Source organism: Petromyzon marinus, chromosome 46, assembly GCF_048934315.1.
Source record: "Petromyzon marinus isolate PM22_M1 ecotype Great Lakes invasive population chromosome 46, UKy_Petmar_22M1.pri1.0, whole genome shotgun sequence".
Taxonomy (NCBI): domain Eukaryota; kingdom Metazoa; phylum Chordata; class Hyperoartia; order Petromyzontiformes; family Petromyzontidae; genus Petromyzon; species Petromyzon marinus.
Window position 1 is genome coordinate 12,883,256 of NC_133712.1, and position 12,509 is coordinate 12,895,764.

Below are 12,509 nucleotides of genomic sequence, written 5' to 3' on the forward strand. Positions count from 1 at the left end.
GTAGAGTTGGAATGACAAACATCCCCCCAATTTAGTATTAATGCAAAAAGCCATTCTCATAAGAATTTTTTTACGTATATTTAGAAGAACGTGTGCCAGGTATAGAAATACTCTTTGGTTTTATTCGGTAAAGTCACGTAGGTACGTGGCACACAGGGCATAGATTCAGCTGGGTCTGACCCAGAAAATATTTCTATACCTTCTAGATTTGAAGCTTTCGTGACTGCAAGGATTCATACTCTTTGGTTTTATTCGGTAAAGTCGCGTACCTACGGTAAAGTCACGTACCTACCTGACTTTACCGAATAAAACCAAAGAGTATGAATCCTTGCAGTCACGAAAGCTTCAAATCTAGAAGGTATAGACATATTTTCTGGGTCAGACCCAGCTGAATCTATGCCCTGGTCACCTGAGTTTCAGAAAAAAAAGATATCTTTAGACTGGAGGAATCTGATGAGTTATGAAGCTCTTCACATTTCTAGAAGTAAAATGAGGGTCTCCCCACACCACCCTAATTGTTGGTTATTTGAGCATACTTCCCCACGCTGGTCGGTAGTAAAGGCGGGAAGCAAAGATGTGGAAGCATATTGCACAGTACAGCAATGGAATTTTCTGCAGTGCCCCTTAACACCTGCGTTGTGCAGTGATCGCCCATCCATTCAATCACAATCCAGGTTCTATTCTGCTTAGCTTCTGAGAGTCGGATTAGATTTGGCACATTCAGGGTGAACTGATCTTGAGCTTCATTGATAGAAAACGTTTCAAATGGTTTCCTGCGGTTGCTGTAAGCACAACTTGAATGGAGGTAATTTAATTACAGCCCTTCATTATTCCGTGCTGTGCAGGAATTGACCAAACCTGGCCACGGGAGTCAGTGAAGGCATACATGGAGAAGAACAGTACAACGGCTCTTACTGCCCTTCATGTAGCCCTGCAGCAACCTATAACAACTGTTTTATGCAGTGGGTGCTTTAGTCACACCTGCGCTGAGTAACCATAAGAAAAAAATGTTTGGGTAATGTTGAGATCAGGGTTTAATCATAACATTTACCACATTTCCTCTCCCCTTGCAGAGGTAAGCTCATCTCACACAAAGCCGAATTAATCTTAACTTAGAGCCCGTTTAATGATCTAATTAGAGGTCGTGAGAGCAACAATCGGCATCACCACCTGCTTCACACCTCCAGGACAAAACGCAGGCACAAAGGTAACAGCTCCAATAACGGCGTCACTTTATTGGCAAAAATAAAAACGGACGCACAGAAGGCGCAGAACATTACGGGAGAATCGGTGGCGGCCAGGGTGTTGGCGCAGTCCCCCTTTTGAGAGGCACCACGTGTGTGTGTGCGCGCGTGTGCACAGGCAATAACCGAGGCCTCTCGTATCGCGTTTAAATGAATGCAGAACTCAAGTTGGTAACCGAGTTGACCCCCCCCCCCCCCACCTAACACAGAGTTTTCATGTTCTTTAGACAAACCCGAGTCGCCCGGCAATCCCTGTTGTTTTTTGAGACTGATTTTTCTGGGCTGATTTTGCTCCTAGGGCTCTGCCCGGATCCCCGACGTCAGAATGCGAGCCGAGGTCCGAGAGGATTCACATCACCAAACACGTTACAGCGAAACATAAAAATTAACCTGTCGGAATTTTTTTCCCGCTTTTTTTGTTAACAGACTCGATTTGTCCATCAACTCAGATACCACGAGCAAGGGGGGGCAACTGGAGGTGGATGCGAGTAGACTTGAATTCACTGTCCTGTGGAAACGAGGTGCAAGCAGCGACCAACTCCGGCCATCACAGGTAGAAGTCCGTGGCGAAGTCGTAACTATCGTCGTTGGGAGCACGGGCGGCAGCCGGAGGAGCGGTCTTTGTGGCAGCCGGAGGAGCGGTCTTTGTGACAGCCGGAGGAGCGGTCTTTGTGGCAGCCGGAGGAGCGGTCTTTGTGGCAGCCGGAGGAGCGGTCTTTGTGGCAGCCAGAGGAGCGGTCTTTGTGGCAGCCGGAGGAGCGGTCTTTGTGGCAGCTGGAGTAGCAGCGGCAGCAGCGGTAGCAGCCCGCGTCCTGCCGAGTGGTGTCCTCGTCACTGCTCCTGCAACGACACATTTATGTGATCTAACCCAAAAAACCTAAATTTTGACTTAAAAACTTTCGTGACTGCAGGAATTCATATTCTTTGGTTCTTTCGGTAAAGTCACGTAGATCGAAAAAAAGAAAGTGAATAAAAATAATATAATAAATATTTTTTCCCCCTTTATTAAAATTTGTATATCTACGTGACTTTACCGAAAGAACCAAAGAATACCAAAAAAAGCGATATTATGGCTTAATGTCTCGCGTGCAGGAACTAGGTGGATTGTTGAATCGTGTGACCATTAGGAATGGCGACGCCCTGGGGAGGCCAGCAGTGGATACATCATGGCCGACGACGATTCCGTTCAGGTTTAACGAAAGATGGCAACCCTTTGACCCCCTGCACTTAGCGGTGTCGCAAACAGCGGCCGACAACCGGCCCAGGTTCTCCCACCCTCCATACCCCCTGCCAGTCTCACCGTTATCACCACCAGGCCCAGGAGCGATCGCCGCTTTTCCATTCCCCTCCGCCGTGACCTGCAAAAGCAACAACGTTGCACCGTGGCTCAACATGCATGGGGCCAGCACCCAAACTTCGTACAATTTAATCACGTGATTTCATTATATTTGTAACTCCTTGCTCGGCAAAAACATTACGCCTCTCAAAGCACTCGGTAATTCTGCATCTACGATACATTACGTCGGTGATTTGAATGCACTTCGCCCCATCAAGTTTGCCCGAGAGCTACGCTTTGCTCCACTCGACGAGTAGTGAATACAGAATATTTATTTATAATGGTGGAATCCGATGAGCTATAAAGCTCTTTTTCACAGATGTCCAGTAGGGGCACACGGGGTCAGAACGTTACAACAACAAACAATACAATAACACGACATGGAGTGCAGGAAGTATAGGAAAGGCAAACAAATCACTTAAAAAATATACAAATACATTTGTTTTATCTTACCAGGTAAATCCACCGAGGTATTAACTTATCTTCAGGAGCGACCCAGCCTCAAATTATCGTATCCTGTCCGAGCACCATGGCCACGTGGAGCGTCCACACACGTGGAGGGCGAGTCCCAGGACGGGCTCCCGTGTCACTCACTGCCACTTCTGGTGGTGTTCGTGGTGGTGTCGGTGGCAGCCAGAATTTGGGCTACCACCGGGTTCAGGGCACGGCTAACCGCTGCTCCTCGCGAGTAAAATATAGGTTCGTGCACCATGAGCTGCGAACCCGGCGACCCAGAGTGAGATTCCCACCCATAGCCAACATCAGTGGCGAGCGAGATCTGAACCAGCACTGGGCCCCCTAACCCCCCCCTTCACCAACCAAGAGTGACCAGCATGGTGAAGTATGCTTTCATCCAGCAGTGGATATCGAAAGGGAAGATAATTATTTAGTATAGGGCGGTGCTGCTTTCATTTACTGGTTTGAATATTGCATAAATATCAATTCTTTCTTAGGCTGATAATAATTTGTCTATTAATTTAGATAATTATATTTAATTTGAGCTTTCATTCTCTTTGAATTTGGGCTCTCACCTGGCTAAATAAAGGCTCCGACTGAGTGCAGAACAGAAATAAACCCACCTCTTCCGCATCGTCGTCTTCATGATCATTGTCTTCATCATCGTCATCATCGTCTTCATCATCATCATCATCGTCATCATCGTCATCATCGTCATCATCGTCTTCATCGTCTTCATCGTCTTCATCGTCATCATCTTCCTCATCTATTGCCATGTCCTCAATTTTCTCGTCTTTGTTGTCCTCGACCTTCTGGACTTTGTTGCCATTCCGCTGCTGCTGCTGCTGCTCCTGCCCTTTGCTGGCACTGGCTGTTACTGCTTGCTGCTGCTGAAGCTGCTGCTGAAGCTGCTGCAGCTCCAGGTCGTCGAGGACCCCCTTGGTCGAGCCGTAGCCCTTCAGAGCGATGCTCCCGGCCGGCATGGGGAAGCGGCACCCTGCACGGGCGCGAATAAAAACGTTTCAAGTTTACGTTTGTTTGCCCAAGTGAGGAGTCGGAGGAGCCCAGGAGAGTCTGATGCAATAGTGACCTGGGGGCATTCACTTTGCTAGTAGGGGGCGATGATGAGTGTGTGTGTGTGATCTCAATTGAGTCGTTTGTCATGAGCGATGATGTCGTCGCGGGCATTTAAACTATAACTAAACAATAAAAAAAATGTTAGCAGGTAAGGTCCACTGGCTATCACAAATGGTGACCGGGGCATTGAACTTCAATAATTGCGCTACCGCTCACTCGTTACATTATTGCCATGATTGTATTACCGATTACTGGGGCATTGATTTGATCATTTTGGCCAGTTTTCTTTCGGGTGAACCCCTAACAGCGACGCAACTATATACGAACATTGAATGTGTATTGGATCATCTTGACACGAGTTATCGCTTACCCCACATTACAGAAGGACAAGGCAGAAGGGCAGACACAGCTGACGCATCGACGCTTTCTACCTTCGTTGGAAAGTGTCGATCATAAAATCGAGCAATGCCATTAATTGCGCAGTGTACCATGAAAAATAATGCTGCGGCAACACTAGCTCGCACGTCTCTGCGTCGGTGTGTTTGTACCGGCTTAATGAGTGCTTGATAACGGCATTTGAACCTTATGCCGGTACCCTGGGGTACCATAGTACCCCGGCCCTCGCATAATGTCCGTGATGCAGTCATTTTTAGTCTGTTGATGTTCAGCGATGCGGCAATCGAACTCATCTGGACGAGCTGTACACGATGCACTGTTCAAAGTAGAATTTTCGATAACGGATTTTTTTATGCTAATGTTTGGCGTTTCGACATCGCGGAGTGGCACCGATTTCGGATTGATTGGTACCACAGTCGCGGAGTTAAGTACACCCCTGGAAAAAATAGTGTCCCAGAAATAACATTTAATTGCCTCGGCCCATTATGTATTATTTGGTACCCCGGGGGTATCGCCATAAGGATCATTTGCGCCAACCGTCTTATGTAGGTTACACGGGGGACCGCGCCAAACTACATGCGGGGGATGTGAGCGGGTGTGGGCAAGGGACCGCGGCACATGGTCAAGACTCACGTGACAGCGTGTCGGCGTTGGCAGTGTCCAGCGCGGCACGGTCGTAGTGCAGGGGGGATTGCGACTTCTTCGTGGTCTCGGTGGCCGCCAGATCCGCCGGCACGCTCGTGTGGAAACTCAGCTTCCCACTGCGACGCAAGTCACAACGATAGCGTCGCATCAGCCCGATTGCATCACGTTTGCCCATGCACACACACACACAAACCATAGCCAGCTGGATAGCGCTTTGCCTTTGTGTCCATATATATGCACAAACAAGGGGAATGGTGTAGTGGTTTACGCATTGCGCTACGAATCCGGTGAGCCGAGTTTTATTCACTCTCGTGACCAAAAACTGTGGCGAATATCTGGCCACCCGTCCCCTGGCATGCAGTGCCGGCCTTCAATGGTGCTTGCTGACAGCACTTGCCCCAAAAGCCTATTCAGGTGATACGACAACCTTTGATTTGTGTGTCGCCACACGCACCACAACCAGCTGGAGAGCACTGCCCTGTCTCGTGTTGCGTGTGTGTGTTGCGCGTGTTGCATGTGTGTTCAATGCGTGTGTGTCGCCACACGCACCAAAGCCAGCTGAAGAAGACTGCCCTGTCTCCCGTGTGCGTGTTGCGTGTGTGTTGCATGTGTGTGTTGCATGTGTGTTGCATGTGTGTGTTGCATGTGTGTTGCGTGTGTGTTGTGTGTGTGTTGCGTGTGTGTGTGTATGTTGCGTGCGTGTGTGTGCTGCGTGAGCACGTCGCCACACGCACCACAGCCAGCTGGAGAGCGCTGCCCTGGCGGCCGCCGCGTGGTCCGCCACGCCGCCCTTCTTGAGGTGCCCGCGCCGCCGTGCCAGCAGCTCCAGGAACTCGCTCGTGTTGCAGAAATCCGGCACCATGTAGTGAAGCATGATCTGTGATGGCGGACGGGAGGTTAACTTAACGACGCGCAGCACGCGCAACCGCAAAAAACGCATCGGAATGGCCATGGCTCGGGGGGGGGGGGGGGGTAACGGGTGCGGCCTCGCGAATCGATTCGCGCGTCGTTGGTGCCGTCTGTCGTTTGCCTCGGACCGCCGGGTTCGGCGTCGCCGTCTAACGGGCGGCCGCGGGGAGGCACCTGCTGCATGTTGCACCGCTCCAGGATGGCGTCGAGCTTGCGCACGGCGTCTCCGAGGTTCACGCCGCCGGCGTGCAGCCCCCGCAGCACCAGCGCCACCTCGGCGTTGTCGGCGCTCGGCAGCACCGGCGGCGAGTCCAGCATCCGCACGCTGTGGTTGTCGAGGCACACCTCCTGCATGGTCCTGCGCGGGGCATTCAGTGTAAACACCGTCACGCGGTGACGTGGTTGCACGGCGACGGGGTTATGCGGTTGCAGGGCCGCGCAGTTACAGGTCTGTACAGTGACGAGGTTATGCGGTTGCAGGGTTGCGTGCTTGTGGAGACGTGTGGGCAGCATTTAAACGCTGCAATATTCGCAGCTTAAAACTCATCATCTTCGGGGTAATGACGCTGCGCTGTCTGACACGAGTTTGAAGCTTTATTCATGAGAATAAAAAAAACATTTTTTCAAGTCCCGGGTCGCAGTTACATCAGCGAAGCGCTACCGTGTCGGGCCACACCTGGTGACGGCCGCGTTGGGCCCCACGTTGCACAGGCGCGTCTTCCGCAGGCTGTTGATGATGCTGCTTTTGCCGACGTTCGGAAACCCTAGCGCGGCACACGGGGAAGAAACGGTGGGGGAAGAGTGAGCAGGGGTGGTGGGGGGGGCGGAGGCAATTTTCATGGTTACACAAGGAGGCCCGGTCAGATACTGTGCTGGGTTTGATTCCGAGGGGGCTGCACCGCCACGGCGAAATCTTGGATTAACAACAGCAGATTAAAGATGTAACTTTAGATGTTGTTATCCACTCAATTGTTTGTTCAGAAACAAAATGTATCTCGTCTATTTCTCCTTTAAAGGAGTGAAGACAGCAGCGGGGTGTTCACAAATGTGGTCGATGGTTTTGTATTCGTGGCCGCACTCGCAGGCCGCCGAACCTTTGATGCGCCGTTCGTGCATCAGGTGGCCGCATCGGCCATGCCACGGCGTAATATGCGGGCCATTGCGGGGAGATGTCTCAGTCATGCTCACCTACTACGGCCACCCGGCATGCGGTGGCGGCAACGGCAGGGGTGGTGGTGGCGGTGGGGTCTTCGGCGGCAACTTCGGCAGCGGCGGCAGCGTCTGCGGTGTCTTCGCCAGCGGCAGTGGTGTCAGTAGTGGCGGTCTCAATGGTGGTGGAGTTCTTGGAGTGCTTGGAGTGTTTGGAGCCGCTGCCACCACTGGAGATGGGGCTGTGGTGGTGCTGCGCCAACTTGAGCAGCAGCCTTGTGAGCGCTTCCTCGCCAACGCTGCGGCTCACCAGCACTTCACTGCCGGGCAGCTGTGCCTTCACCTGCACCGTGCCAGCGAAACGACAGTACCAATCAATCACCGTCAACTGGACCATGGCATTCCTGTTTCGTGTTGATGTTTGTGGCCGTACTGGACTATAAAAGGCACTGGCAGGTGGAAGAAAGCGATGGCGAGGTGGGGTACCAACAGCAAAGGGATTGGCCATGATGACCTCTTGCCCTTGACACTTTGCGAAAGGCAATAGGTAATGCAAGCAGTAGTGTGACTGGTAGTGTGACTGGTAATGCAAGTGGTGCAGCAGTAGTGCAAGTGGTAGATTGAGTGGCAGTTAAAGTAGTGCAGCAGTCGTGCATGTGATAGTGCTAGTGCAGCAGTAGTACGAGTGGTAGTGTAAGTGACATCTATGAAAAAAAGCTTCATGGCTCATCGGATTTCTCCAGGAGAAATATTGTGATCTGATCTGACAGTGCAAATGGTGCAGCAGTAGTGCGAGTGATAGTGCAAGTAATGCAGCAGAAGTGCGAGTGGCGGTGCAAAGTGTATCGTACCCCAATGCCCGGCAGCTGTGTGGAACACTTGAAAAGCACAGTGGGGTGCTCCCTGCCCAGGAAGCTGAGCCACTTCTCTGCGCTGTCCTTTGGCACCAGGTCTGAGGGCAGAGGGAGGGCAGAGGGAGGGCAGAGGGAGGGCAGGAGAGAGAGACAAAATTGGCGGGGGGACAGTGGGAGAGGAATGTTAACCATGGCCAGAAGAGAGAGGGGAGGATAGACTGGGCCAGATATCACTCTCCATTCACTGGCAGTGACCAGCGTGGTGAAGTATACTCACCCCCCCATCACCAATATGGCATGGAGAGGGCTTCATCCAGCAGTGCATTCATTATGAATAGACGTGTTACAAAACCCATCTGGCACAGAGTGAAAGATTAGACGAAAAATTGTCTACAGGAACCCTCTATAGATCTCCCTCTCACGGGGGCCCTTTCGCGAGCAGTGGTGGTGAGCAAGCGGTTGCAGGGCTGCACCTGCGCCGACTGCGAACGCTGGCGACGTTGCTGGCTCTAGGCGGTCGTGTGCGGTGAAAAAGGGAATGGGATCGTGGCGCTCACCGATCTTGTTGAGCAGGAAGACTAGCGGCTTCCCCGCCTCCAGCACCGTCTGCTCCAGCTGGGGGCAGCGGCAACCGAGGGGGTCGCGCGCATCCAGCACCAGCAGCACCACATCCGCCAAGCCCAGCACCTGCCCAGCACCGTCACCACCACCATCGCACACACAAATCAATTCATTAGCACATCTGCCATTCGTGGAATTATTTCGCATCGCACATAGCTGACCGTGCTAATCAAAGGTGTGGGGGAAGGACAACAAACTAAACACAACTAGCAGTTCTCAATAAATTAGTTTTCAATCTAGATTTAAAAGTGCATTGCTCCGGTCGTTCTGTAATAACGGAAGAGTGTTCCAGACGGCTGCAAAATCCCATCTGAAAGGGAGCGATGCGGTGACCGTCTTTGTTCATTGGTTAGCCAAAAGCCGCTGCCGTGAGGATGAGCTATGCGCCACAGACCGGTACCGTAGTGTCAGTCAGGGACGATATCTACTCCATGGCTCTTAAGCAGGTTTACCCAATGTACTGCTGCATTTCTTTGAAAGAAATGCTGCTTGATAATAAGGTCTGGTTTACCCATAATGCACAATTGCAATGGATGAGTTTTTTTTACTCAACTGGGTAATATGTAAGTAGACTTTTTAAATATTCACCGATAGCGCACATAGCCTACTTTAAAAAAAATAACATTACGGGATCTATAACGTCCAATGTAAGGCAGGTGACAATGGTGTTGCTACTGCTAATGACGATGATGAGATCCCTCCCGATCACTCCACCTGCCTTGTGCAGCTCATTCAGAAGCCTCTTGTTCAAAGCCTCTGGTTTTGTCTTCATAGCCACGGGGTCCTGTACAGAGACAAAGAGACAGATGCTCAAACAGCGTAACCACAGCCCCACGTCTGCGTGATTTTGTTTGTTCGGGTGTACTCGTGTGTGTGTGTGTGTATGTGTGTACCCATGTGGGGAGCGGTAGTGTAGCGATTAGCGTGCTGCACTACGAATCTGGTGACCCGGGTTTGAATCCTGCTCACAGCCAACATCAGTGACGATTACCTGAACCGGTCCTGGGCCTTCCCTAAGGCCGACTCAACCTCAAATGAGTACCTGATGTGGTGTGTAAACATTGCCACTAGGGAGACAAAGGCGGCTGGGCGTGGTGTTGGACACCCACCCCCTCGTGTGCCGTGCCAGCCTTCATAGCTGCTTGGTCACAGCACTTTCCCCAACAGTCTGTTAAATCTATACGGGGGATCTTTGTCTTTGTGTGTGCACCTTTGTGGAGAGGCGATCCGTCTTGCGCTCGGTTCTCTTACTGCGCTCATCCCGCTTCTTCTGCATCTCTTTTTGCCTTGCCTCTTTCCTTTTCGCCTTCAGCTCTTCTGCCTGCTCCCACGCAGAGACACACGCACAGGTGAACACACAGGTGAACACACAGATGAGCACGAGTTTGTTTGCCTGCGCTAGGTGGATTGTTAGTGCGCAGGACTGTGCGAGAGGGCGACGGCTTGTGGAAGTTCCTTCAGGAGTGGACTAAATTGTGTCGGACAAAGACGACTGAAAAATCCACGTTGGATTGAAATTGTATTGCTATGAGCCCCCCCCCCCGCCATGGTTCGGACATTTCAACCCCCTATGGCACCCCTGATGCTCTCCATCGTTTCCCAGTCGTTCGTCCGTCCATGGGCCCCACCTGCTGTTTCTTCAACTCGGCATCGCGCAGGACGGCGTCCTTGAACGGCGCCAAGTTGGGCACGCCGGGGTCCTTGCGAGCTCGTCGCGCGGCGCTCCCTGCCCCCGTTCCCTTCTTCTTCTTCGCCTCCTTGCGCTGCTTGCGCTTGTGCTCGCGGACCTGGGTCGAGCGTGGGAACGGACGGAGAGAAGTACACGCGTATACACACACAAAAGATGTTAAGCACGTTAGTGGACACGTACATAGACCCGACGCAGCACGCACACTCCCAAACACATGCATACGGGCGCAAACACACATGAAAACATACAAATGTCCCCCGTGTAGCCTAAACAGGCTATTGGGGCAAACTAATGCCGATGAATCCCAGCACAGCGCATTAGGAGGCAGTGTGATCAACACCATGCCTAGCCGCTGTTGTCTCTCCAGTGGTGATGTTTATACACTGCACCAGGTCCTCATTTGAGGCCGAGTCGACCAAAGAGGCCCAGGAGCAATTCAAATTTTCAACACTGACGTTGGTTGTGAGCGGGAATTGAACTCGGGTATCGGGTACGTAGCGCAGTGCGCTAACCACTGCACCACCACTCCGTAGATGGCCAGCCCAGCAGCCAATCAGTTGAATCTCCTCGCAAATGACCACGCAGCTGCCCTTCCCCTCCCTTGCTCGTTCCGGTCGCGCGCAGAAACCGTTCCTTGCCTTTTTCTGGATCTTGAAGCGCTTGGAGCAGGTCATGCGCTTGCTCGCCTTCTTCAGCTCTGCGTGGTGGGTACGGACGAGAAGATACCGGTGAGGTCGCGGTGAGAATTGGCGCGGCAGATGACAGCGAGCAGTTGCGATCACATGGGCGAGAGCACATGTAAGAGCGTTCGGAACTACATTATACAGGTGAGGCGACGCAAGCGAGTGCAGGTGAGGACATGGGTCATTAGTAAAAGTATAATTGCGCAGGTGAGAAAGCACGTGACGACGCAGGTGAGCAAGACACGTGAGGGCACGGGTGATGATCGCACGTGAGGGCACGGGTGATGATCGCACGTGAGGGCACGGGTGATGATCGCACGTGAGGGCACGGGTGATGGTCGCACGTGATAACACGGGTGATGGTGGCACATGAGGGCACGGGTGATGATCGCACGTGAGGGCACGGGTGATGGTCGCACGTGATGACACGGGTGATGGTCGCACGTGATGACACGGGTGATGATCGCACGTGTGGACACGGGTGATGGTCGCACGTGAGGGCATGGGTGATGAGGGCACGTGATGACACGGGTGATGGTGGCACATGAGGGCACGGGTGATGATCGCACGTGTGGACACGGGTGATGGTCGCACGTGAGGGCACGGGTGATGGTCGCACGTGATGACACGGGTGATGGTCGCACGTGAGGGCACGGGTGATGGTCGCACGTGAGGGCATGGGTGATGAGGGCACGGGTGATGGTGGCACGTGAGATAAAAACCCAACAACAGAGGCGACGGCTTTTAGAGGCCTTCATCCAACAGTGGATTGACCATGGTTGACGATGACGATCCTGAACGGATGCACTCACCTTAATAAAAAACACGAATTGGGATTCTCAATTAACCCATCCATTTAATTAAGAGTTAAAGTCATGACCCAACGTAAGTGTCCCTAACGCATCACAGTGACTCGAACCCCAAACAGCCTTCGTGCGGCACGCTCCATGCGCAGGGGCCTAAACCGCACGGCCTATCCTGAACCACCGGGGCCGCTACGGGCACGCGGGGGGCATGGCCTGAAGTTCGCCGGTCGTGGCCCTCGTCCCCTTTCCCTCCACGGCGCCATCGGGGAGCTGGCGGCGCGAATGTAATGAAGGAGCGAGGGCCGAGGCGATGAAACTCACTCGGTCTCTTCATGGCTGCAGCGGAGGAGGCAACGTGGTCGCCAAGGAAGAAGAGGAAGTTGTGACCCCTGACCCGGAACTGGATGTAGCGCGGCGATGCATTGGGTGGAGGTGGGGGGGGGAGAACCGCGTGCTAGCCGGGTGGGCGGCGCGCGAGACCGCGGGTTCGATTCCCACTCTTGGTGTAAACAATTATTTGCTTTAAATTTTTTATTTGCAAAATGGTTATTGATGTTCATATATTTTGCCACAAATATATAATTTTATTTGAATCACGGTGTTCGTTGTATTCATATTTTTTTCATATTTTAATTTTAATTCC

General features: G+C 52.3%; 1 protein-coding gene across 1 annotated transcript; it reads right to left on the reverse strand.

Moving 5' to 3' along the window:
• Positions 1-1,215: 1,215 nt before the first annotated feature.
• LOC116952367 (guanine nucleotide-binding protein-like 3) lies at positions 1,216-12,294 on the reverse strand. Its single transcript, XM_032971653.2, has 15 exons — positions 12,188-12,294; positions 11,016-11,074; positions 10,316-10,474; positions 9,898-10,008; positions 9,406-9,471; positions 8,624-8,753; positions 8,064-8,164; positions 7,252-7,555; positions 6,740-6,827; positions 6,238-6,421; positions 5,889-6,031; positions 5,143-5,270; positions 3,660-4,033; positions 2,545-2,602; positions 1,216-2,084 (listed from the first exon to the last, which is right to left on the reverse strand). The coding sequence occupies exons 1-15, from the start codon at positions 12,198-12,200 to the stop codon at positions 1,792-1,794; spliced, it is 2,211 nt and encodes a 736-aa protein (XP_032827544.1). The 5' UTR covers positions 12,201-12,294; the 3' UTR covers positions 1,216-1,791.
• Between the last annotated feature and the right edge of the window lie 215 nt (positions 12,295-12,509).

What these genes read in the sequence shown, in the direction of transcription:
- LOC116952367 (XM_032971653.2), bottom strand. An exon ending in GCGCTCTCCAGCTGGCTGTG is followed by an intron (nt 5,271 to 5,888) that starts GTGCGTGTGGCG and finishes CTTGCGTCGCAG; the next exon opens with TGGGAAGCTGAGTTTCCACA. An exon ending in TGGGCCTGGTGGTGATAACG is followed by an intron (nt 2,085 to 2,544) that starts GTGAGACTGGCA and finishes GTGTCGTTGCAG; the next exon opens with GAGCAGTGACGAGGACACCA.